This window comes from Trachypithecus francoisi, unplaced genomic scaffold, assembly GCF_009764315.1.
Source record: "Trachypithecus francoisi isolate TF-2019V2 unplaced genomic scaffold, Tfra_2.0 Lachesis_group0, whole genome shotgun sequence".
Taxonomy (NCBI): domain Eukaryota; kingdom Metazoa; phylum Chordata; class Mammalia; order Primates; family Cercopithecidae; genus Trachypithecus; species Trachypithecus francoisi.
In genome coordinates, this window is record NW_022681453.1 from 95,122,514 (window position 1) to 95,149,788 (window position 27,275).

Consider the following 27,275-nt stretch of genomic DNA (forward strand, 5'->3'; position numbering starts at 1 on the left):
ACCTTCAGTGATCCGCCCCGCTGGGCCTCCCAAAGTGTTGGAATTATAGGCGTGAGACACCACGCCCGGCCCTTTATCAAATGTTTTATCCTCAGAAGGTAACTTAACTCAATGTCAACAGATCAGAGATAACTCAACTATGTACTTAAAGAATCTAATTAGTAAGTGGGAGCTGAATCTAGCTTAAGGAATAAGAAGATGAGTTAAGGTATTGCTTTCTTGAACTTGGGTCTATACAGGGCAATGTATTGCAGATTGGCAGATAAAGCCAAATTAAAGGCAACCATATTCTTGAATATTTTGCCATGACTTTAGGATAATGCTATACTATACTATGAGTTAGGGATACAGTCTAAATTCACACAACACAGGGATAGAGTTTTGCAACTCACATTCTAGTGGAGAAAGCAGAGTAACAAATACAAACATTAGATAATGTTAAGTTCTGGGCAGAGACTTAAAAGGGCAATGAGATGACACAGAGACTATCATGGGGTGCTTCTTTAGATTGGGTAATTAGTGAAGACCTTTCTGAAAGATGAAATTTAAGTGAAGATCTGAATGAGTACCAGGGAGGCTATAATTTCAGGCATAAGAAACAAGTAGTACAAAGACTCTGAGGTGGGTCTGACTAACTCTATGCAAAGAAAAATAACAATCCAGCTGGGGCATAATCAGAAAAGAGCAGTGAGATACGAGATGAGGTTAAGAAAGGTCAGTAAGGGCTAGATTTAAGGTTTTGTAAGCCATGGAAAGAAGGCTGAAGTTTACACAAGTGTAATCAACACAAGGCTCTCAGATTGTTCTAGACCTGATAGTAACATTATATAATTTACAACTGAAAAAGATCATTCTATCTACTGTACAAAGAATGGGTTAGAATGCATTTGGGGGAGGTGAGTAGAAGACAAGCACATAGGTATAGAAAACAATTAGAAAGTTAATACAGTAGGAAGAAATGATGGAGGCTTGGACTAGGATGGTAGAGGAGGTGGTGATGATGGCAGCAGCAACAGTAATACTAAAGAGGAATAAAGTATTCGCAATGTCCTAGTAACTGTTCCAATTATTTCAGAGTAGATAAAGTATGAAGCAGACACTATTTTTATAATTTTACCAACATGAACACTGAGGTGCAACAAAATTAACCTGTTCCAGGTCACAGAAACTGCACATAGTGAATGGGATACAAACCCAGGCAGTCTGACTCCAGAACCAGCTCTTAACCATTCTCTTACTATAAACTACATAGTGGTGGTAGAAAAAGTTAGATTAACTTCTGATAGATTTAAAAGGTAGAATTATAGGATACAGATTAGATGACGATGCCATTTACTGAGATGGGAAAAGACAGAGACGAAGGTTTCCGAATTGGCCACAACAAGGAAATCAAAGACACTATTTTGGTCAAGAGAATCTGAAATGACTATTCAAAGGTCCAAGTAGAGGTTTTTAGGATATTAGCTATATCAGTAGGAGCGCTTGAGATATGTCAGGACCAGAAGTACAGAGTTGGGTCATTTGAGTAAATAAATAGTATGTAAGGTGGTATGAAAAATATGCGGATGTAAAAAACTGGAAGTGCAGAAAAGGGCCTGGAGTATTTCAAAATTTAGACTCAAAGCAGAAGAAGAGTTAATAAAAGAAACTAACTGAAACTGTCAATGAGGTATGAGGAAAACCAATGCAAAAGGAGAGTTTAAAGAAGGAAAAATGTGAAGAAACAATCAATTTTAGGGAAAGCAAGAGCAGTAAAATAACAATAGATTTGGCAGCACAAAAACAATTACTGACTCCAAGAAGAACAATTTCAAGGAATTACAGAAATACAAGCACAAATGGAGTCTGCGGAGGAAAGAATGTGACATGAAGAAATACAGCAGCCACTACAGGCAATTCTTTCCAGAAGTTTGAATAAGGTACTATAAAAAGTAATCAATAGTTAGAGAGATATGTAGAGTGAAAGGATTCCACTATACTTCCAGGCAAGAAACAGGAAAGCACATTCTGCTGACAGGAAAGATCCAGAGAGAGAAACTCCTCACATAAGAAAGGGAAGGGATACTATTATACGAAAGCAGAAAGAGGTGGAATATGAAGCACCTGGACTTGGGTAGGAAAAGAAATCTTTCTTCCATACTATAGAAGAAAAGGCAGGGTTTTAGGAATAAAAGCAGACAGTTGAGTAAATGTGGTAGTGGGAAACATGAGAATATTCTTGTGTGATGGTTTCTATTTCCTTAAAGAACTCAGGCAAAAACTGAAAGCACAGTGGGGTTAAGGGAGAACAGACAGAGAGGACAAGGAGGGAAACTGTCATTTTGAGAGAACAACAAACATTCTAAGATAAGAAGATAATCAGGCAGTCATGATAACTTTAATATGAGACCAGCCATCACAGTCATGTATTACTAATCTATCAATGTTTGGCATTTGTGTGCTAACACAGAATGTGTAGGTGACTGGGTCTGACCAAGATGGTGGCTTTTCCAGGTATGTACGATGAAGAAAATATGTCAAGAGAGGTTGGGGTATTTGAAATGACTGAAATTGTATATGTAAAATATGTATTTCATAAACAATACAAAATAATTTTTAATTTATAAAATATCACACAATTGAAGAGCTTTCTATTGTGTCAAATATCAAGCATCGCTAGAGAAAAAGATGTTTCATGTATCTCAGCTTCAAATGTTTAAGAAACATTAAAAAAAAAGATAAATTTAAAAGATTATAAACTCCACAGCTGACTAGTGATAGATGTCTCTCTGCTGTTCCTTCTAAAAATTTTTCTACAGCCTTAGTGATACACGCTTATAATTGTTCCTAAATTGTTTATCATGAAAACTGAGAATATTAAGTACTATTTAATATTCATTAGTATAATTACATCCAGATGAGTTTGTAAAATAGTTATTTTCTTTCAGCATTTTATAGTAGAACATACTGCTTTTAAAGCAAGACTTAAGCACAAAAAAACATCATCACAAAGCAATGTATCAGAAACCGTTTTCATTGTTCTGTTTTCAAACCAATTATCACCTTACACAAAACAGATAACATGATAACTTAATTAGTTGTAGCATTTTGCGTATTTTATATACACACTTAATAGGCACTAAAAGTAGTTATTTTTTCTTAAAATAATAACCTTAAAGGGAAAAAAATTCTTAAAATAGGTGAAGGCAAAATATTGCAATACTAAAAGCATGCAATAATAAAACTAAAAATTACTATAAGCACTAAAGCTCATATTCATAACTACCAAACTGTGCCATTTTCCGTAATGACAAGCTTCATAGAGCTTGAATTCATAAAATGAAATACTTTGAAACTGGTTCTCCTAATTCATCTACACCTGGACACAGTATATTATCAATAACAATATTCATATCCACCGTCGCATTTACAGAACACTAGTGAAACACTGTAATAGAGGCTTGAAAGGCTTTAAATGCATTATTTGGAATTCACATAACAAGACAGGTATTATAATCCCTATTTACAAGTGCAGACATAAAAGCTTAGAAAGATTAAATAACCTATTTAGGGCCTTTCTGACTCACACTTTCTCCTACACCAGTAGTTGTCAATTTTTGCTATGAATCAGAATGATCTGGAGAGCATGTGTGGGAAAAAAACCCCAAAGTACATCTGGTCTCACTATTAAAAATTGCGAAGGTCTAAGCTGATGCTGATGCAGGTGGTATGGACAACATCTTGCTGCCTAGTAACACTGCCAAAGAGTTTTTTTCTGTGTTATTTTGTTTTTAACTAGATTGAAGTGATAGGGGAGGCAGGGATGGGGACCTCTGCAGGCTCCCAGTGCTTAAATTACCTACAAAATCAATCAGCTGAGAAGCTTTACTGTAAATTACAGTTGCTATAAAGGTGAATGTCGTTAAGAGACAAAAGGAAACATTCAATAAGGACACCTGGAGATGAGTCAACATATAAGTAAACGACATTAATGGAGATGACAGTGTGGTAAGGCTCCACTGAAAGGGGAGAAATCTTAAGCCAATAGGCCTTATAAATTCAGTAAGTAGGAGTTTCAGAGGGTGAAATTAGTAAATTAGGGGACTCACCACTCTATCTAAGGATCAACTGATTATGTGACATAAGCAGACCATAATTCCGTATTTATAGGTCTCCAGCATTCTAAAACAGGATTCGGATTCTCTATTATTTAAACGTCTAACCTAATAAAAGCACATTTGATTCAATTTCTGATAACTATATTAGGATAATCATAACCTATCTAACTTCTCCTGGGTACTTACAATAAGGAATATTACTAAAAGAAATTTGCCAACTAACATTATGCTGTAATACTGCCTAGAAGGAAGGTGAGTCAGATAAGCATATAAAGGTTGGAAACAAACAAAACAAAATCTCATGTTGAAAAAGTAATAATTAAAGCCTGGCTATTGTTTCTCCTAATATGGAAACTCACTGACAGGGTTTTTAATCTTTTTAGTCGTAAACTTCTTTAGGATCTGCTCACAGAAAAAAAGCACATACACTTGGGATTGTGTGTATGATTGCAGAGGGTCTTGGGAAACCACTCATGATGCAAAGACCCCGGGTCAAGAATATCTCTCTGTCTATCTATCTGTCTATCTAATGTATTTGTACTGCTCCTTGAAGAGGAGGGCTACCCCATAGGTAGTGTGCCCAGAGTAGCCAAGAAACTTTTTTATTGGAATATTCATAACATCCAGTAAGATCAAATCGGAGATATTATGTTGTCTGCCTCAAGTGAAACTCTATACATATATTGCTTTTATTGTAATCATTCAATTTGTGAAGACTGGCCAAAAGTTAAGTTAGTTCATGTAACTCCACAGAAAAGCAGGCAGTGTGTAATGAGAAAAGAGGCACCTTCAGTAGTTCGAGAATGCTAACACAACTAGAATTGTTATTATTCTGAAAGAAAATTTTAGCCCGTGCCTCTCCAGGATTACTCTGGTTAAAAGCATTAGGGGATTCAAGTATAAAAAGAAGGGGTAATTTATTATCTCTCTGAGGCCAACTTTTAAGACTCCACAGGTACCAGCAAGAGGGGGTGTAGAAAGAGCATGTGCCTTCTCATGACATCAGTGTAAACCTGGACTGCTGAAAATTTCAACAGATTAAGCTGTTTAAAACACCTCGCAGCTCAGTTTATTCCTCAGGTAATCAACAAATCATGCCTTGTACTATTAATGGAAAGTGTCTATACTGGATGCTGAGCTTAAAATTTGGGATTACTGCTGCTTTCTGCACTATTTATAAAGTTGCAAAACCTGTTTACTTTTTCTCTTGGAAAGGTCTTCTTTGTCAAGACTACCTAGTTTGAAGGTTTTTTGTTTGTATTTTTTTAAAAAAGTCTCAAGGGCCAGCTAGATTAATTAAGCTCTAAACAGTTCAGCCGGGGGTGGGGAGCAGGCAAGAGTAGATAACATAATTCATACCTTACAGTACGGGCTAAAGTTAATTTCTAAATAGTTGATGTGAGAGAAAAAGGATTTTGTAGGTTAATATGATTACAAAGCATAATGTTTGCATGGCATTTATTTTTACTCTCTTTAAAACGAATGCATATCATTTTTAATTTTTATTGAAATTGGTTCTGGTTCATGCCACTCTATACAGCTGAATACAAAGAATTAGAATATTTTACAGCTACTTTTATTATAGAAGAGGCATTTAACTAAGCCCAAAGAAGTAAAGTTACTTATCACCAAATTCACAGTAGCTCTTAGAATCCAGGTTCCAGACTCTGTCTCCTCCCTACAGTAACGATTTTTCAACTTTTCACCACTTATTTCAGAAGATTCTAATTAACATATTATGCTGATTAACAAATGCTATATAACTGCCAAAAGGAACTTCTGAGCTAATAAAACAAAGAAGCCTAGTGATATTCTGATTCTGACTTTTCAAGAAAAACCTCCAGTCTGTGACATCAAGTAAAATCTGGCTGATACGGTTTACCTCTGTGTCCCCACCCAAATCTCATCTTGAATTGTACTCTCATAATTCTGTGTTGTGGGAGGGACCTGCTGGGAGACGATTTCAATCATGGGGGCAGTTTCCCCCATACCGTTGTCATGGTAGTGAATAAGCCACATGAGATGTGATGGTTTTATCAGGGGTTTCTGCTTCTGCATCTTCCTCATTTTCTCTTGCCACTACCATGTAAGAACTGCCTTTTGCCTCCCGCCATGATTCTGAGGCCTTCTCAGTCATGTGGAACTGTAAGTCCAATTCAACCTCTTTTTCTTCCCAGTCTTGGGTATGACTTTATCAGCAAAACAGACTGAGACACCGGCCAAGGCCTGATTTGCCATCACACATGCTGTCAGGCTTGTGTGTAGGAACAAGTAGAGAAGAACTAAAGATTGTCATAACCTGCTACTGTAGTCATCCACTCTACTTCCCACAAATAACATGTCAATTTGTAATTTTGTGATTATAGAAAAGATTCTTAATCTTTAGATTTCTTTCTTTCTATTAAATGAATCTTTTCAGAGGTCTGTTGTTTTCTGCTTGCTTGTTATTGGGGGTAGGAGGACAAAGTTATCCAAGCATTAAAATGACTTCTAAGAGGCACTGTGGGTAAGTTACCTCAACTAGTTTAGGCTCAGATAAGGCGCAGGCAGAAGTTAGATGCTGTAAATGTATTTGGCATATGAGTGGTCCAGATGTCTGTGGGCAGTAAGGAGTAAGCTGTGTGCAACAAAGAGAACTGCCACCTGACTCTAATACAGGTATCCCCTCCTGCTACCCTTCCACAGGCCCCATTCCCTAGCACTGAGCTTAGCACTGTTCTGCTGAACATCTTTCCTACTTATTATACAGCAGATCTGTCAGTGCCAGACCTATTATATGCTAGACATTATTTCTAGTTGCAGGGGTTATATTAGTTTAAAAAAAAAAAAAGAATTTCTAATATGCATGGAGCTATGAAAGGAACTTGAAGGACTTTAAGCTAAGAAGTAGTAAAATTATCAAATTCGTATTTTTAAAAGTCTCATATTCTTTACATATTCTTGTATTGTTTCACTGGTCATCACAAGCATGTACCAGTTTTGTAATTTGAAAAACAACAAAGAAAAGAACTGCTGGCAATGTAAAGGAGAGCTTGGAGGGCAGGCAAGACTGGCAGCTAGAGACTGGTTAAGGGACTGTTCCTATCAGCAACACAGGTGATTAGAGAAGAGGAATTGAAGACAGGTAACACTAAAGGGAAATGGAGTAGTGAAGAGATTGAAAAGATAGTAAGACAGTAATATCAATAAGAGAAATTAATTGCAAGTCAGAGAGAAAAAGGTAAATGGGAGAACTTTCAAATATGGGGCTTAGGCAGACATTCGAGAGGTGTTTATAAACATATTTTTTAAAAAAGAGCAGGATACAAAATTTTTTTTATTTATTTGTTTGTTTGTTTGTTTGTTTGTTTTGAGACAGAGTCTTGCTCTGTCACCCAGGCTAGAGTGCAGTGGCGTGATCTTGGCTCACTGCAATCTACACCTCCCGGGTTTCAAGCAATTCTCCTGCCTCAGCCTCCTGAGTAGCTGGGACTACAGGTATGCACGCCCAGCTAACTTTTTGTATTTTTAGTAGAGATGGAGTTTCACCGTGTTAGCCAGGATGGTCTCCATGTCCTGACCTCGTGATCTGCCCGCCTTGGCCTCCCAAAGTGCTGGGATTACAGGCATGAGCCACCATGCCTGGCCCAAAATTGTATTTATTATATGAATACTGTATACATTACATGTCTCATAAATATATATGCATAGGAAATTCATCAACATGTTAACGGTGGCTGGCTCTGGATGGTAAGTCAATCAAGTTTTTAAATATTCTTTTCCACATATGTACAACTATTAAATATCAATAAAAATACATACAAAAAAACTTTGCCTATATCTTTGAAATTTATTAAGAATGGTACTTTTGTGTACATTTCATATATTTCTGAACCACATTCCTTCCAAAAAGCAGTTTCCCTTTAGTAATAAAACTCTATGATTGTAAAACTCCCATGAGAAAATCTGGTCAAATGGCAAACCATTCTATATTTCATAAACATATTACACTGTCCATAATTAATTCTTATATCTTTGTGAACTCTAACTGAGTTTATAATGGTGAAGCAATCAAAGTAGTTGTGTATTTTCTTTTCTATTCAGGAAATTCACCAGCTGAGAGGTGACAGAATTGAAAGCAAATATCTTGCTGTTATTTGATTACCCAGTAATCACTGTAGTCATTTAACAACTGGATACCCCTACTTTGAGCCGTTTCCACAGATATCTGCATGACTGACTCCCTCACTTCAAATGTCAGCTTCTCAATAAGGCCTATTAGGATTATCCTAATTACAAGAGCAACATGCCCTTATCATCACTACCACCATAGGCTTTCTGATATTCTTTTACTTGTTTCATTGCTTTCAATTCACTTATGATCTCATATATAATGTAACTTACTAATTCTATTTAGTGTATATCTCACCTCCTAGAATGTAAGCTCCTGAGGTCTAACTTGGATTTTTGTTATTTTTATTCCCAAACACATCCCCAACCCCAGAGCTATGCTTGGCAAATAGTGGATGCTCAAAGAAATATTTGTTGAATTAATGCATGTATTAATGAATAAATCTATAAAAGAGTAAATGAAAAAAACTAAATAGCTAGTTTTTAAAAAGTACATAATATTGTTTTGCAAATAACCACCATTAATATTTTTTACTTTAGATATCACTAATTCCCCGCTTAAACATTTGTAAATACCAATTTAGCCTATGTGATTCATCAAAGTTCTCTCTTCATACATATCCCTGTTAAAAGTTTTCCTTTAGATTCAATAAACATGAGAATTGCTTATACAAATCAAATAACTTCTCTAATATATAAAAATTTAAAAGTATAAACTTTACCAATAATCACATAATACAGTTCTAACTTTTGTAATCAGAGCTTCCAAATCACCTCATTTAAAAATGTTCATTTACTACTGAAGACCACGGAGAAACTCTACAATTTTTCATCTAACCACGTGATAGGTTGGTTTTTTTTTTTTAAATCCTTGATAGTGAACCATAACAAGGTAAAAGGGACAAGAAGACAAGGGCAAACATTTAGTTTACTCCAAGTTAAAGAGCAATTTAAACTACTTTCAGTTTGCTATGCCTCACGGTTATAGCACCATCTACTGTTTACTATGCATAAATGCTACGAGGGCTGCTAGTACAAGAGTCCTTTGTCACTATGTTTTTATTTTTTATTTTTTTTTCTGAGACGGAGTCTTGCTCTGCCGCCCAGGCTGGAGTGCAGTGGCCGGATCTCAGCTCACTGCAAGATCCGCCTCCCGGGTTTTACACCATTCTCCTGCCTCAGCCTCCCGAGTAGCTGGGACTACAGGCGCCCACCTCGACGCCCGGCTAGTTTTTTGTATTTTTTAGTAGAGACGGGGTTTCACCATATTAGCCAGGATGGTCTCGATCTCCTGACCTCGTGATCCGCCCGTCTCAGCCTCCCAATGTGCTGGGATTACAGGCTTGAGCCACCGCGCCCGGCCGTCACTATGTTTTTAAAAAATGTTCACCCACATGGACGCAATCATGTAAGTGTATGTCTAATTTGATAACAATCACATGTCCAATATGGAAATGTAGAAGTGAAAACTGAGAAATCAATGTGGTATTAGAAAAATAAACCATTTACATAACTCTGAAACAATAATACTCTTTAAGAAAAAAGGACAAAAGCAAAACACAAGTTATTAAAAGGGAAAAAAATAAAAGATATTTTAGAACCTTGTTAATGGAATATTTCAAAATGCAAAATTCTATAAAAAGTAAACTATCACATAAAACAATGAGTTTACATTTGAATATCTAAGAGATCCACTTTTAAGAATTCTATATAGCCTTAGCCCTTTTTTTATATAGCTTAGCCTACAGACAGCATTACAAGGCCTCAGTAAATTAACAACTCCCAGTTAATTACATACATTTTAGTATACTAAAGCATGACTATTTTAGTTTATTCAGTAGTTTGTAACAGATAAATTTCTTTAGTGGCCAATGCCACCGTCCCTACATTTACAATGCTAACATTACTTACACCAATATAGGTTTTCCCGATATCCTAGGATGTCTTAGCATTTCTGACATAGCCTCTTTTGTCTCTTCCATTCTCTCTTCATCACTGGAATCCACAACAAATATTACCCCATAGGATTCAGCATAGTAATTCTTCCAGATTCCCCGAATTCTTATTCCACCTCCCAAGTCAAAGATGGTGACTTCAAACTTTCCTTGTCTAAGGTTAATTTTTGAAAATCCAACAGTGCGAACTACATCTTCAGGGTATTCTGTTTCAAATAATACAAAAAAAAAGAAAGAAAAGAAAAGAAAATCTTTAGACTTTAACTGATAACATTAATTTTTCAACTAAAATTTTAGCACCAAGTGAAGTATTTAGCATTCACTGACAGAATAAACATTATATGGAAGCATACTGGTCTGGGGACAGGCCAGAATATCAAACTAGAAATTTTACTCCATGCAGATAGTAATCTTTCCTTCTCCTGATATAAAACCCGCACCTGGCATATAATAGGTACTTAATAAGTATCTGTTGAATTAATAAATGAATAAACTCTCTTGCCTTTAAGGCTATTTACTATCCAAGTTACAAACAACAAAAATGTCAACCTTTCAATACCATAGCTATCCCTAGGGGCTGTTAAAACATCTGTGGAGTTATAAAGAAAACCACGAACACTTAGAAAATAGAAGAGTTTAGAAGAATCAAAGAATGAAAGAAGCCATAAAAATAAGCTCACTCACTCTTTTTTAATTAGCTGAATTAAAGCAATATTTGCAATAAAGAGACGTTTAAGGGCAGCTTACAACAAAAAGTAGATTTCATTCTTTCTATAGGAACATATTTTGGAAAACATAAAGAAGATACAGGATGTATATGAACTGCCAAGGAGTGATAATGACAATACGAGATTTAAAAGATACCTGAGGATCTTAAAAGACATCATAGGAGAGACAGAATTTAGGCCTTAAAGCTGCGTAGGATTTAAACAGGCAGAAGAGGAAGGGAAATGACAAAGTAAAGGAATAAGAACAAATTGAACATTGTGCCTGCAGCAAATCCTTAAGATTAGGAATGCAAACAGAAGAGGGTTCTGAAGATAGAGAACAAGGAGCTATTGAAAATATCTGGCAGACCAATGATATAATTAAGGTGACTGAAATAGTGCTTTATTAAGATTAATCTTGCAAAAGTCTCTAGACTGACCGGAAGTGACAGTAATAGCCTCTTTTCAGAGAGACATGAAAATAAAGCAATAGAAAAGAGAACTCATGAAAGATTAATGCCCTGCTGACTCATGGCTATAGAGAAGAGTTCAAAATTCATATTTTTCTCTTCTATTTTTTCTTCATCACTGGAATCCACTATAAATATTATCCCACAGAAAACACTGTTCACTGTAATCCCAGCACTTTGGGAGGCCGAGACGGGCGGATCACGAGGTCAGAAGATCGAGACCATCCTGGCTAACACGGTGAAACCCCGTCTCTACTAAAAAAATACAAAAAACTAGCCGGGCGAGGTGGCAGGTGCCTGTAGTCCCAGCTACTCGGGAGGCTGAGGCGAGAGAATGGCGTAAACCCGGGAGGCGGAGCTTGCAGTGAGCTGAGATCCGGCCACTGCACTCCAGCCTGGGCGACAGAGCGAGACTCCGTCTCAACAACAAAAAAAAAAAAAAAAAAAAAAAAAAAAAACACTGTTCAGAGCTGCATGGTCAAAACAATAGCCACAAGCCACATGAGACTTTTTAAATTTAAATTTAAATAAACTAAAATAAAATTAAAAATTCAGTTTCTCAGTTGCATCAGTTACATTTCAAGTGTTCAAACGCCATATATGGTGGCTGGGTACAGTGGCTTAGGCCTGAAATCTCAGCACTTTGGCAGGCTGAGGTGGAAGGATCACCTGAGGCCAGGAATTTGAGACCAATCTGGGTAATATCTAGAGTTAAAAAAAAAAAAGCCACATGTGGCTAGTGGTCCATCCTACCGGACAGAGCCAATATAGAACATTCCCATCATTGCAGAAAGTTCTACTGAACAACACTGGTGTTTAGAGGGTCTTATTTCCACATTTAGCCAAACATGTGCTATTACAAAGGTTAATTTGAAAGGTATTCGCTAAACTTAAGTGTGACTGAGAAACAGACTTGCAAACACCAATCTCTTGGTAAGCGCCTTAATGAAGTTTACACAGAACCTGAAGAAAGTTAAAAGCCACTACAAGTCATACTTTTGCTAATACTTTCATTACCTAGAAAGAGAAAAAAGTAAAGTTAGACATATACGCAGCATGATTTTCCAGAAACAGGATTACGCTAGGCATTTAAAAATGTGATCTAAGCCTAACCAGAACTAGTTTGTGTGGATAAAATAGGCAGTTGTCTTTCAGTATGAATAGAGAGGAACCCCAGGCAATCATCCGTGAAAACAAATCAACTATGTTGAAGTAGGACTAAGGGAACTAACAAGTATCAAACACCTCCTTGGTACCCAGGACTTTGTTAGGCATCAAGGGTGCAAAGAGGTATAAGATACGATTGCTGTCCTCAAAGTACAATGTAATATAGAGAAGCAGAATATTAATAGGAATAACACAGAATTTGTACGTTCTTAAAGAAAAAAAAAAAACCTAGAGATGATAGTGTGTAGGAATTCAAGGGAAGGAAGATGAAAAAGGGAGGGGCAAGTTATGGTCTAGAAAGGCTTTCAGAGAAGAAATGAAATCTTGAAGACTTCATTGTGAATGAACACATAAAAGCTACATAATTGTAACGGAGAAGGGAGAACTATATTTTAGGCAGAGGGAGCAATTCAAGTACAGATAAAATGATGGCAATAAGCCCTGTAAACCAATTTAGACTAAGGAATTTTTGCAAGGTTATATGGTAGGCAGGGACAGGCCTCAAACAGAAGTCTTCAGGACTCCCAAAGCCTGTTTCTTTTGATATGTGGAACACCTTCTATTCTTTCCTCTGGTTCCTACTCAGCATTTGTGTTTCACAACTTAAGACTAAATGGTCAGGTACAACTTTCCCCATAAATCCTTTTCCGATGATTCTTCCCACTTCTACTGTCACTTTTACCTCTATCATAATACTCTGTCCTCTGCTGATCTTCACAATAGCCTATACCTTCCAAACACATGGGACCACGTCTTTGTATCCTTAGCATTCAGCACAAAGTATATAGGGCTCAATACTACACCACCAAACCACTGAGATAACTGAAGCTGCTGTCCCATACATCCATCCTTTCTTTTGCCCTTCCATATATTTATCCATCTATCCTTGTATATGTATTTAGGGCCCATTATAGATGAGAAATCATACAAGAACCAGGAACAAAAAGATGCATGGTCCTCAATTCTGAGAATTTCAGTAAAGTACATGTGGTAAGACACCATCTCTAGAAAGTCCAAGATAAAATGCAAATAAATAATCAATAAATTTTTGAGCATTTCTTATAAGCTAAGTACTATGCATGGTTTTAGAAATACAAAGATTAATAAAATCTATCTTCTGATCTCACAGAGCTCTTAGTCTATTGAGGAAATACACACACACACACACACACACACACACACATAAATAACTACATATGAAACATATATATATATAATTTTTTTGTTTTGTTTTTTTCTCTTCACAAATCACAAATAACTACAATATAATGAAGACAAGGTAATATCCAAAAATGCTAGAGACCAATCCAAACAAAGAAATTTTGCAACAAAAATAACAATAGTTCCCTATTAGGAAACACTATTTGATAGTCAAGAGAATCCTAGATTTTTTTTACCTAGGCTCATGACTGCTTACAAGACTATAATCCCCAACTACTATGGCAGCTAGGGGTGGCCATGAGAGAAGGCTAGCTAGCGATGTGTTGTTCAACATTTGAGGAGGAGAACCCTGACACATGTTTGGTATCTGCCAATTTCCAAAGTATAAATACTTCGACCATGGCCAATTTCAAACTAACAATATGAGGTACCTGAACACAGAGTGGGGAAGAGATATGCAAAATGGGGTCTCGCTAGTTCAAAAGAACCCATATGAACAGCAAGTCAGGAACACCACTGCTTCTTGTCAATGACGTGAACTAAAATGATGCAGCAGCTTCTGGTTCAGCTCCTAAAGGAGGATGGCCTCCCCTTACCCTTTACCTCTTCTTTGTAGCTGAAATGCACATTTTGTAGTGAACTACCTTCAACCATGTAGGTGAGGGAGAACACTGAGGATGGCAAAGCAAATAGAACAGACAACTGAGTACTAACACAATGGAGCTGACAAACCCGTCCTAGACTACTTTTGCCTAGGCTGTTATGAGAAAGAAATAAACATCTATCTTGTTGAACCACTGTTATTTTAGGTCTCTGTGAGAACAACTGAACCTGTGTCCAACTAATGCAATTACTGACAACCATGAAGAAAAGAAGTTTGATCCAAACAAGTAAAGTTCCAGGAAGGGGTATTACTTTTATATTAAGAAGTTACTGTAAAAAAAAAAGTAGAAAGAATGAAACCTAGTATTTGAAAGCACAACACGGGGACTATAGTCAATAATTTAATTGAACATTTAAAAACAACTAAAAGAGTAACACAAAGAATAAACGCTTCAGGGAATAGATACCCAATTTTTCATGATGAAATTATTATGCATTGCATGCCTATACAAAAATCTCATGAACCTTGTAATATACACACCTACTATGTACTCACAAAATTAAAAATAAAAAAGGGAAAAAAGCTATTGTGAATAAAAAAATTAGCTAGGCATTGTGGAGCACACCTGTAGTCTAGCTACTCTGGAGGCTAAGGCAGGAGACAGCTTGAGCCCAGGAGTTTGAGATTACATGAGCTATGATCATGCCACTGAACTCCAGCCTGGATGACAAAATGATACCCTGTCTCTAAAAAAACAAAAAAATATGGACCAGGCTCAATGGCTCATGCTTACTATCCCAACACTTTGGGAGGCCAAGGCAGGAAGATCACTCAAGGCCAGGAGTTCAAGACCATCCTGGGCAACATAGTGAGACTCATCTCTACAAAAAATTTTAAAAAAATAAAAAATAAATAAATAAATAGAATATGGATTTTTAAAAAAAGCTATTGTGACACTACAGATAAAAGAAACTGAGGGTTTGGATTTAGCCAATGGCAACACAGTCAGAGAGGAGGTAGACACATCTGAAAAGAAACTAGCAGACAGCTTTTTCTCAATTTTGCATGGAAACAACAACAAAAAAAGAAGGCTGAGAAGAATCAGAAATAGGTAGAAAAGTAGGGGCCACGGGGAGAGATGTTTTAAGAAGACCTAGGAGCATGGCCCAAACAATTGGGACACCAAAATGAGCAAAATGCCTTTAGAGAATTTACAGCCTGAGGAAGTAGAGAGATACACAACCAAAAGGCAATTAAGTAGTGACCAAGTAGGTATCAGTAAGAGCAGGCCACAAAAGCGGACATGGTCAATTCTACTAATCAAGGTAGTAACGGTTGGGGCAGCTGGGGATTAAAAAGGACTTTATCAAAGAGGGGATTATATAACAAAAATACATCTTTAAAGATCAGTAGATATTCTCTCTAGTTAAAGAACTGAAAACAACATAAAAATATAAAGGAAAGAGAAGGCTTAAATCTGGGAAGTTTCAAGTAGTTCTATGAGTCCTAAAAAAAACTTCAAAGTAAGAAACTGAAGAGTAAATATGGGATGAAGGACAAAAAGAGAATGAAGGGTGGGGCTCAAAGTTGAAGGCAGTTTTGACATTAAGCATTTTCTAGACTCAGACAAAGGAACTTATGAATATATGGAGGTGGAATATATAAGAGAAAGGAAAGAGGATGTTCTAAGTACGCCCAGTATACATAACAAATTAGGTAATCTGATTAGCACACTCTGAAATGCCTGCTCCCATGAATGTCAGGCTTTAGAGGGATGGATAAAAGGTTAGAAGCAAGTGTCACAGCCTCCAGGTCAAAACTGGTTTTCCACTTGTTTTTGTATGGTCCACAAGCTAAGAATGTGTTTTCCATTTTAAATGACTAAAATAAATTAAAAGAAAAACATTTCATAACACATGAAAATTATATTAAATTGAAATTTCAGTGCCGTAAATAAACTTTCAATGGAGCTTAGCCATGCTTATTTGTATACGGATTGTCTTTTTTTTTCCTTTTTTTTTTTCTTTGAGACGGAGTCTCACTCCATTGCCCAGGCTGGAGTACAGTGGCACGATCTCAGCTCACTCAACCTCCATCTCCCAGGTTCAAGCAATTCTCCTGCCTCGGCCTCAGGAGCAGCTAGGATTACAGGTGTGTGCCAGCACACCGAGCTAATTTTGGTATTTTTAGTAGAGATGGGGTTTCGCCATGTTGACTAGGCTGGTCTTGAACCCCTGTCCTCAGGTGATCCGCCCGCCTCGGCCTCCCAAAATGCTGGGATTATGACAGGTGTGAGCCACCGCGTCCAGCCTGTATACAGATTTTCTATGACTGCTTTCACACTACAGTGTAAAAGTTTTGCAGTTCAGAAGGAAACTGGATGACTGCAAGGTCTAAAATATTTACTATTCAGCTCTTCACAGAAAAAGTTTGCTGACCACTGGTTTAAATGATGGTGAGTGTCCTGTGAAGATGTAACGTAAAAGACAGCATAGACATAGGCTTTAGAAAAATTCATAGACAATAACAGATGATTTACTTCTAATTTACTTAACATTACAGAGTAGCATTTGAGGTGAGAAAACGTTTTTCTCCAACAGTGAGTTTTGCAACCTGTTAATAAATAAATGCCCTTCCACTATTTAGTAAGCACAATGTCTTACTGCAATTATCAGTTTCCAGAAACAAATACACGTTACCCATTTCTCCCAATTCTTACCCTTAAGATCAGTGGCGCCAGGGACCAGTTTTGTGGAAGACAATTTTTCCATGGACTGGAGGATGGAGGTGGTTTCAGGATGATTCAAGCACATTACATTTATTGTGCACTTTATTTCTATTATTATTACATTGTAATACATACTGAAATAATTATACAACTCACCATAATGTACAATCAGTGGGAGCCCTAAGCTTGTTTTCCTCCAACTAGACAGTCCCAGCGGGGGGGTGACGGGAGGCAGTGACAGATCATTAGGCATTGGATTCTCATAAGGAGCACGTAAACTAGATCTCTTGCATGTGCAGTTCACATAGGGTTCACGGTCCTCAGAATCTAATGCCACCACTGATCTGACAGGGGGCAGCGCTCGGGCAGTAATGTGAGTGATGGGGAGAGGCTGTAAATACAGACGAAGCTTTGTTCACTGGCCTGCCACTTATCTCCTGTTTTGTAGGCTGGTTCCTAACAGCCCACAAAGACCGATATTGGTCCATGGCCCCGGGGTTAGGTACTCACGTTAGATGCCTGATTGGTGATACGTTCTAGGTGCCCAACAAAGTCACTAGCATAGATACTGCTATATTGTAGCACAAAGCATTGAATTAAGATTACCTGGCCGGGCTGGGCGTGGTGGCTCATGCCTGTAATCCCAGCACTCTTGGAGGCCAAGGCAGAAGAATAGCTTGAGGCTAGGCATTCCAAACCAGCTTGGGCAACATAGGGAGACCCCATCTCTACCAAAAAAAAACCTAATAAATTAAAAATTAAAAAAAAAGAAGACTAGCCAGCATTCAATGAGATACACTCAATGAGATGTAGTATGTATGATATATATTCAATATTCAATGAGATGCAGTATGTATGATATAAAGCCATTTAATGATATAGAGGCCTTATCTATAACTTAATTATAAAAATTACTTATCATATTGAAAAAAAGCATCAAGAGATTCAAAGAGAACTACGCTGGCTAACTATACTTGTACTTCTCTTTCATATAAGCACAGGTATGTGACTAACTTCTGGCCAGGAAAATGTAAGTAGAAGATGGATATTCTTAAAAGCAGGGCAGCTCATCTTTTTGAATTTTCCTTCCTATTGTCTAGAATATAGATACTATTCCCTCTTAGCAGATCAAAGGCATCAAGGAGTCTCTGCATCTCTGCATGTATTCAAATCTGAAACATGGTAATAGTCTGGTCCCATTAATCCAGAGCCTATTTGCCATATGAGTCACCAGTATACTAAGAATATAAAGTAATGGAGTGCACAGTTATCTGTACCAAATTAATAAGGAATAAAGCAACTTAACATAAATAAATAATTCAGAATAATTTAATAGAGTTCAGAAAGCACATAAATATTTTCAGCTTACCTCCTTGGATTCCCTTTGCTGTTGCGGTTTTACCAGCATTATCAAGTCCCACCATCAAAAGAGTCACCTTTCTTAAAATAATAGAAATTTAAAAATCACTTTCTTTGTTAACTTAGTAATGAGGAAAAATAAATGCAAATTCATTAATTCAATCAACATTTAAGGAGCACCTATTAAGCACAAGAAAATCTGTTGGATGCTACGGAGTACAATGATGAATAAAATATAGATTCACAAGCAAATTCATGAAAAATACCTTTAAAGGATCATCCTTTTGTTCTCTAAGCAAATAAAGTAAAACTGTACAATAGATAATCCAAAGGACAGAGAATAAGGGAAAGAAGGAAGATAGAAAGGAAGAGGGGGAGACAATCTCTGAGTTATCTATCATGGCTAAAGAATCAATTTCCTAGTTTACTGAAAGCTAACAAATTATCACAAATCTGTTTATCTTATGAAAGTACATAACTGTTTTTAAATATGTAGCATCCTACCAAATATAAATTTATATATAATAACATGATTATGAAGTGCTAACATTTTGAGAGAAGGTTACTACAATTGTAAAGTTTAAAATATTTCTCATGATATAGCTAAACTCCACAGGAAAAAAACAAAAAACAAAAAAAACACCTAGTTCAACTTAAAAACTGAAAAAACATAAAGTCCAGATAAATTAAGTAATCTGGTCACAGGTCACACAATGAATCAGTTACAGATTCAGAACCAGAACCTAATTCACCTAATTCGTAGGGACTTATATGTGGGACAGGTATAAAGGAGCAAACCTATTATACTGGTCCTAGTCCTATTAACTTGGTGATTCCGTTTACCACTATGTAGTCATTTCTGTTCTAGGCTGAACTTTGCACAGTATAAGAGGTGAGGCACTTCATTACCACCATGGATTTGGAAATGAAAACTGCCTTGGGAATACACAGAAAAAAAGCCACAGCTTAACACAGCTGCCATATTTAGACCATAGGGTATGGTCAATCTCCTACAAAGTACAGTTACTCCTCTTTAGCAATCATCCCACAGAGGGTTGAAAACAGAATCCAGATGGCTGTAAAGGGTGTCCTTTCATTTCTCTAGGCTTTGCTCTCTTGGATTTAGACTTGTAAAAAAAAAAAAAATCAGGCGTTCTCGAAGGGGCCATATAACAAAGACAGAAGACAGAGGTGAGAGTATGAGGCAGTCTAGTTATGGGTCACAAGCTGAGAAACAACAAACTTAGTATGGCAAAAGCCAAATTGATAATTTATTAAATAAATAATCACTGACCATCTTCTATATACCAGACACCAGTGTTCCAGGTACTTGTTTATTACAGCAACCACCACCATAAAAAAACAAAAACAGATAAAGAAATTCTTCCTTGTTAAGCTTACATTTTAGTGACAAAAGACAGCCAGTAATAATATGATGAATAATAAAGTGTAGAAGGTTAGATTAGGTACTATGGGGAAAAAAATAGAGTAGGGCAAGGTACAAGGGATCAAGGCTGGGGGTGGGAGGAGGAGACAGTTTTACACAGGGCGGTCAAGGCAGACCTCATTCAGAAGGTAAAAATCTGAGCAAGGACTTGAAGGATGGAGTGAGTCATGCATATATTCGGGGCAAGAGAGAACAGCTGGTGCAAAGACCCTTAGGTACAGAAATGCAGGAAGGTCCAAGAATCGGCAAGGAAGCCACTGTGATGAAACCAAGTGAGAAAGGGGCAGAACAGGAAGACAGGAAGTCAGAGACACATCAGAGACCAGTTCATGTAAGCCTATATGCCACTGTGAGGACTCTGACTTCTACTATGAGTAAAATGAACTCCATATTAATTTCCTTTGTTATCTAGGAGCTTTTATCTTCTCTAGATGTTTCAACCATCCCATACCTAGCAAGGGAAATAAACAGAAGCTGCGTCTATACTTGACTCAGTGCGAGAATAAGGTAAATCACAATAAGCAGCACTCCAGGGTCCCATTCTCAGTTGGCTGGTGACGAAGCCAGTGGCAATGCCACAAAGACCCACAGCAGATTATAGATTTATGGAGAAGAGGTAGTAGGCAGGGTCCAGGAACCTCTATCCAACTGGAAATGTACCTGCATTATCAACTATGAAAAATATGAATTTACTTCCTAAGGAAGCTGCAAGATATTAAGATATTTTAGATAGATATTTAGATAAATATTAAGATATTTTAGATATTAAGAAGCTGCAAGATATTTTATTAATAATAAAATATAATTTTATTATTTTGTTTGAATTCATAATTATGAATTAAATAACTCATAGAACTATCAAATATCAAAGACCAGGATTTAAGCACAAAATAACTTCCAAAACAAAATATAGTAAATGACTATTCAGAGAAGATGGATAACATAGCATTTAAAATGAGTAGCTTAGCAAAGCATGGAGGCACATTCCTGTAGTCTCAGCCACTCCAGAGGCTGAGGCAGGAGGACTCCTTGAGCCTGGCAGGTCAAGGCTGTAGTGAGCCATGATTGTGTCACTGTACTGAAGCCTGGGCAACAGAGCAAGACCCTGTCTCAAAAATAAAACAGGCCAGGTGTGGTGGCTCATGTCTGTAATCCCAGCACTATGGGAGGCTAAGGTGGGCAGATCACTTTGAGTTCAGGAGTTCGAGACCAGCCTGAGCAATATGGCGAAGCCCCATCTCTACTAAAAATACAAAGGTTAGCTGGGCATGGTGGCACACACCTGTAATCCCAGCTACTCAGGAGGCTGAGGCTGGAGAATCGCTTGAACACAGGAGGCAGAGGTTGCAATGAGCCGAGATCACGCCCCTGCACCCCAGTCTGGGCAACAGAGCAAGACTGCACCTCAAAAATAAAATAAAATAATAAAATGAAACAAAACAAGCCAGGTCAGGCCTGGAGGTTCATTCCTGTAATCTCAGAACTTTGGGAGGCCGAGGAGGGCAGATTACTTGAGCTCAGGAGTTCGAGACCAGCCTGGACAACACGGCGAAATCCCATCACTACAGAAAAAAAAAAAAAAAAAAAACCCACAAAAATTAGCCAGGCCTGGCAGTACATGCCTGTAGTCTCAGCTACCTGGGAGGCTAAGCTGCGAGAATTGCTTGAACCCGGGAGGCAGAGGTTGCAGTGAGACGAGATCGTACCACTTGCACTCCAGCCTGGGCAACAGAGTGAGATGCTGTCTCAAAAAATAAAATAAATAAAATAAATAAAATAAAATGATAAAATAAATATTTTAGATAATTCAAGTTACTAGAGATACAATGAATTGGACTAAAGTAACGCTAATATTAAAGCTAACTCAATTGTTCTTTATGTATACAATGCATTTCAAGATCTACAGTGCTTTAAACATTGCCATGAACCAAAGCAATTACTTTCGGGGAATAAATCCCTGTTTTCTACTAGTTTACATCATTTATTCCATAAATATTAGGCACCCCTTACATAGCAGCAAATAAATATCCACAATTCTTAGGCCTCATAAACCTTAGAGCCTAGCAAGAAAAAAGGCACTGGAGAGGTAATTACAGTAACATGAGATAACTGTTATAAATTAGGGGAAGCAGTGGGCAGTCATAAGGATAGACAGCAGGCCACAGAGCCACTCTGGAAGTCAGAGAAGACAATACCACAAATAAACAAATAAGTATCAACTGAGTTGGCAATTCCGGAAACATCACGAAATCTTTTCACATCCCTTACAAGTCAAAGTAAAAATTCCCTGATACACCATTTTATGAAAAATAACTCCTTCTTCTCCATTACATAGAGCATCTCATGTTTTTCCCCATTCTTGCCAAGATTTCAGTTTTTTAAAAAAACAAATACCTAAATACATATATACTGTGCATTTTGAAACACTGTTCCTAAGGCCACCAAGAAAATCAGCTTTTACCTTAAGAGTCTGTCTTTATTTATAGGCTATTAGGTTCAAACAAACAAAAATGTCCTTTAAAGAAGAAAATCACTTTAGAGAATTGTAATAGTGTTGAGACTGGCATAAAATAATTCTATTTCTATTTTCACTTTGACTACCTTTGCAACTAGTTAATTTTTAAGATTATGCCCTATTCTTGAAAAAAGGCTTTAATTAAATGTTTTAGGGAATGAAAGCATTACTGAATAAACATAACTAATAAGCAGTACAAATAAAAATCACAGCATGAATTACTGCAAAGCCTGATAACGAAGGATTAAATTTATACTTTCAGGACAGAATGTGATTAAAAGGTTAACATTTACCTAAAACTCAAGCTTCCATAAAGAGGTATAATTTATTTAACCTATGTTAAAATGTACACGTAGCTACAGCTTTTTAAAACATGATAAATTGGATGGGCACGGTGGCTCACACCTGTAGTCCCAGCACTCTGGGAAGCCAAAGCAGGAGGATCACTTAAGCCCAAGACCAGCTTGGGCAACATAATGAGACTGTGTCCCTACAACAAGCTTTTTAAAAAATTAGCTGGGAATGGTGATGTGTGCCTACAGTCCTGGCTACTTGGAAGGCTGAGGTGGGAGGATCACTTAAGCCCACTGAAGCTGCAGTGAGCCATGACTGCACCACTGCATTGAAGCGTGGGCAACAGAATGAGACCCTGTCATTCATTCATTAATTCATTCATACATGCATGCATACATACACACAAAAATATGGTAAATTATTATTGGGAACAGTTTGGCTGTGGTGCTGTATGACAACAGAAAGATGAAAGATTGCCAATATCTCTTAGTCTGATGATTATCTGATCAAATACATTAGCCCTTCAAATTGAAAAAATAATATACAGTGCTCTTAGGTTTACCGTGTCTACAAAAGTTGACACTAGCAATAAAATCAATCATTTAATCATTTGGTCAGATGGTAATACAATTAAAGCACATTAAGCATTGTGGACACAAAAATGCCTCAGACATCATTTCTGTCCTGAAGTGCTCAACCTCTAGTGAGAGAGACTAAAACATAAATACAAATACATTCTGACACTACGAAAGTTTAAAATGTTTAGCTATATATGTAAGATGATAAAGGAATACAGAACAAGGGGACTTTATCCAGCCCAAAGTTAGGGCAGAAGGTCAGAGAAGCTTCTTAAGGTAATGCCTAACCTAAGTTCTTAAAGTGAGAAGTTAGCCAAGCAAGGAAAAGGTGAAAACAGAAGGAAGATGATGGGATTCCAGAATGAGAACACTGCACGAGAAAATACCACTCACGTTATGAGTTGATAAACAAGGGGTTAAGAGGACATCTCAGGATAGCAGCCTCAAACAAAAGAACAACATAGTCACAACTCAGTACAACTATGTAGTGAGTCTAAAGGGAACTTGACATACTTCTACTTAAGGAACCAGTAAATGAGCATCCCTAGTCCAAAAATCTGGAATCTGAAACGCTCCAAAATCCTTAACTTTTTAAACACCAGTATGACGCCACAGTGGAAAAGTCCACATCTGACTTCATGTGACAGGTGGCAATCGAAACTTTGTTATATGCACAAAATTACTTAAAATATTTTATAAAATTACCTTCAGGCTATTGCATATACAACATAAATGAAATTCGTGTTTAGGCTTGGCGGCCATTCCCAAGATACTTCGTTATATATATATGCAAATGTTCCAAAATTAAAAAAAAAAAAAATTTGATAAATCTTAGGTCCCAAACATTTCAGCTAAGAGATAATCAAACTGGGCCAGGCACAGTGGCTCACGCCTGTAATCTCAGCACTTTGGGATGCCGATGCAGGTGGATTACTTGAGGTCAGGAGTTTGAGACCAGCCTGGCCAACATGGTGAAACCCCATCTCTACTAAATATACAAAAAAAAAAAAAATTAGCCAGACCTGGTGGTGCACACCTGCAATCACAGCTACTCAGAAGGCTGAGACAGGAGAATCACTTGAACCCCAGAGGTGGAGGTTGCAGTGAGTTGAGATCGCGCCATTACACTCCAGCCTGGGCAACAGAGCAAGACTTCGTCTCAAAAACAAACAAACAAACAAATACTCAAACTATATTATCAAATAATTAATGATGTAACCCTTCCAGAAGTTGAAAGTGATCACCTCACTCCTAATATTATAGTCATCCCTAGGTCTTTGATTACTTGAAAGGCTGAGATACAAAGAACTCTGAAATATTATAGGATTTACAGTATGTTATACTAGTAATAAGTAACATAAGAGGAATTATGGGTACTCTGAAATGTAGCCACAAACTTAGTGTTAGAGACCTGAGTTCAAGTGCCAGATTTGCCGTTTCTAAGCTATATGACACATTACTTCTCAGAATTTCACCAATAAAATAGGATAATAACAATAGCCATTCTAAAGGGACGTAATGAAAGTTAAATAAGACAGGCTGCAATGAGTTGGGATGATGTCACTGCACTCTAGCCTGGGTGACAGCGTGAGGCTGTTTTAAAAAAAAAAAAAAATCTAACTACAGCATTTTTCTGCTTAAAATCAAGTCTCAATTTGGCAGCCCCCACTTCTGCCACTCCCGGGAGGCTGGCCATGCCAAGGATCCCTTCCATGCCAGGTATTCCCCCAGCCCTTCACAACCATCCCTGGCTACTTTTTATACAGACTCGTCTACCAGAACTTCTCTTAATCAGCTCTGTCACCTGTATCAAATGTGCTAGGCACACAGTAGGCTTCTCTACTGAAAGAAACAACAAACATTTTCTGACCCGCATTTGCTGAGTAAACATTAAGTAAAATTAAAATACATTACATTGAGAAAGTACTATAACGAAGTTCATTTATACAAATCTTCACATCAAAATAGTTCATATTAAAGAATGTAATTAAATCCACATATATCAAATTGGCTGAAGTTTTCTGAAAAAAGCTTACATGCTCATGGTTTCAAGGTACTAATTAACAGAAAGACTTTCAAAACTGAAATAGGGGTCTCAGCAGCTCAGGCGGCGGGAGGAGTGCCAGTAGCCAGGCAGCCCAGCTTCGCGAAGGCTCTCAGCGCCATGGCCCACAGGTGCCCAGCAAGCGCCCTTCCCACCGCCAAGATGCCCAAGAGGAAGGTCAGTTCAGCCGAAGGGGTGGCGAAGGAAGAGCCCAAGAGGAGATCTGTGTACTTGTCAGCTAAACCTGCTCCTGCAAAAGTGGAAACGAAGCCAAAGAGGCATCAGGAAAGGATAAATCTTTAGATTAAAAAAAAAAAAAAATGCAAACAAAAGGGAAAAAGGAGCAAAGGGAAAACAGGCCAAAGTGGCTAACCAAGAAACTAAAGCAGATTTACCTGCAGAAAACGAAGAAACTAAAACCGAGGACACTCCAACCTCTGACGAAGCAGGAGAGAAAGAAGCCAAGTCTGATTAATATAATATACCATGTCTTATCTGTAGTCCCTGTCTCCCTTCTTGTACAATCCAGGGTATTTTTATCAACTGTTTTGTAAGTGCAAGTTTTTTAGTAGCTCTAGAAACATTTTTGAGAAGCAGGAAATCCCACCTCATTCCATTGTTAAGTTTTTTCAGGAGGTGAAATAATTCTCTGGTTGTTTATTTTTCATGAAACCAGAAAATAGTATGGGATACTGAACTACAGCAAGTTTTGAGTGTCTTGGACGTCAGCTTAACATTCCATAGATTAGGGCTTAGTTTTTATATATTGTAATATAAAATATACTAAATGGCAATACAGAGTCAGAATCCTGCATTTAATGTCTTGAACATTTTAAATTACTCCTATTCCCATGTTTTTTTTCACAGAATTGTTTCCTAAAGAAAACCACTCCATGATCGTGGCTCTCCCTGTCAGAACTGTGTACACTACAACATCTTTGGTCACAGAAGTCCTGTTTTCCTGATAACTGTGTTAATGTGCTGTGAAAGATTGAAAATTTGGGTATATCGTGTACATGGTATTAAACTGTGAATTGGTAGAACGTGTATAGCTTATCAAACACTTGTAGATACTGGCTCTTGATTATCCTCTTAAGAAAAATTTGCCTCCAAATGTTAAGTTGGAACATCACTGTATAACTATTTTAAAAAGATGCCAGGCACCGTGGCTCACGCCTATAATCCCAGCACTTTGGGTAGCCAAGGTGGGAGAATTACTTGAGCCCAGGAGATTGAGACACGCCTGGACAACATAGTGAGACCTTTTCTCTACAAATTAAAAAAAAAAAAAATTAGCCCAGGCATGGTGGCACGTATCTCCCAGTTACTTGGGAGGCTGAAGTGGGAGGATCACTTGAGCCCGGGCAGTCAGGGCTGCAGTGAGCCGTGATCACTCCTCTGCACTCCAGACTAGGCAATAGAGCAAGACCCTTTCCTGAATGACATTATGGCAATCATTTGAACACCTACAAATCTAAACTTCCTCATCTTTTAACTAAGGAAGATAATACTTTCAATATGTTAATTACATAAAAGCTATTCCTTTTTTTGGTGGGGGATGGAGTCTCGTTCTGTCACTCAGGCTGGAGGGTGCAGTGGCGAGATCTCGACTCACTGCAACCTCTGCCTCCTGGGTGCAAGCAATTCTCCTGCCTCAGCCTCCCAAGTAGCTGGGATTACAGGAGCCTACCACTATGCCTGGCTAATTTTTTGTATTTTTAGTAGAGATGGGGTTTCACTATGTTGGCCAGGCTCCTCTCCAACTCCTGACCTCAAGTGATCCATCCACCATGGCCTCCCAAAGTGCAGGGATTACAGAAGCGAGCCACCATGCCTGGCCCACAAAAGCTGTTTTTTAACTTCAAAAATATTATGCAAGTCAAAGAAAATATTTCACTAAAAACACTAAAATCAAAGTTTGACACATCAAAACTCTATTATCTAAAACATTTAAAAATACATGGAGCAAGTTCTAAATTTTAACTTTAACATATAAATTTTAAAAGTAACAAATACATATACAAAAAAGACTTCAGAAC

The 27,275-nt window shown here is 37.5% G+C and overlaps 1 protein-coding gene and 1 pseudogene across 6 annotated transcripts in view; one reads left to right on the forward strand and one right to left on the reverse strand.

The window, feature by feature from the left end:
• The window catches only part of ARL13B (ADP ribosylation factor like GTPase 13B), a 72,971-nt gene that overhangs the window by 39,362 nt on the left and 6,334 nt on the right, over positions 1 to 27,275 (reverse strand). For 2 of the 6 annotated variants that reach the window (XM_033211563.1, XM_033211561.1), the window contains exons 2-3: positions 18,369 to 18,439; positions 10,119 to 10,368 (exon numbers count right to left, since the gene is read on the reverse strand). The exons of 1 other annotated variant lie outside the window; for it this stretch is intronic. In XM_033211563.1, the coding sequence (XP_033067454.1) occupies positions 10,119 to 10,368; positions 18,369 to 18,439 (321 nt within the window). Of the gene's footprint in view, positions 1 to 10,118; positions 10,369 to 17,605; positions 17,728 to 18,368; positions 18,440 to 27,275 lie in introns of all 6 variants that reach the window. 3 more of the 6 variants (XM_033211562.1, XM_033211564.1, XM_033211565.1) reach the window with 3 other exon arrangements.
• LOC117083636 lies at positions 25,399 to 25,711 on the forward strand (annotated as a pseudogene).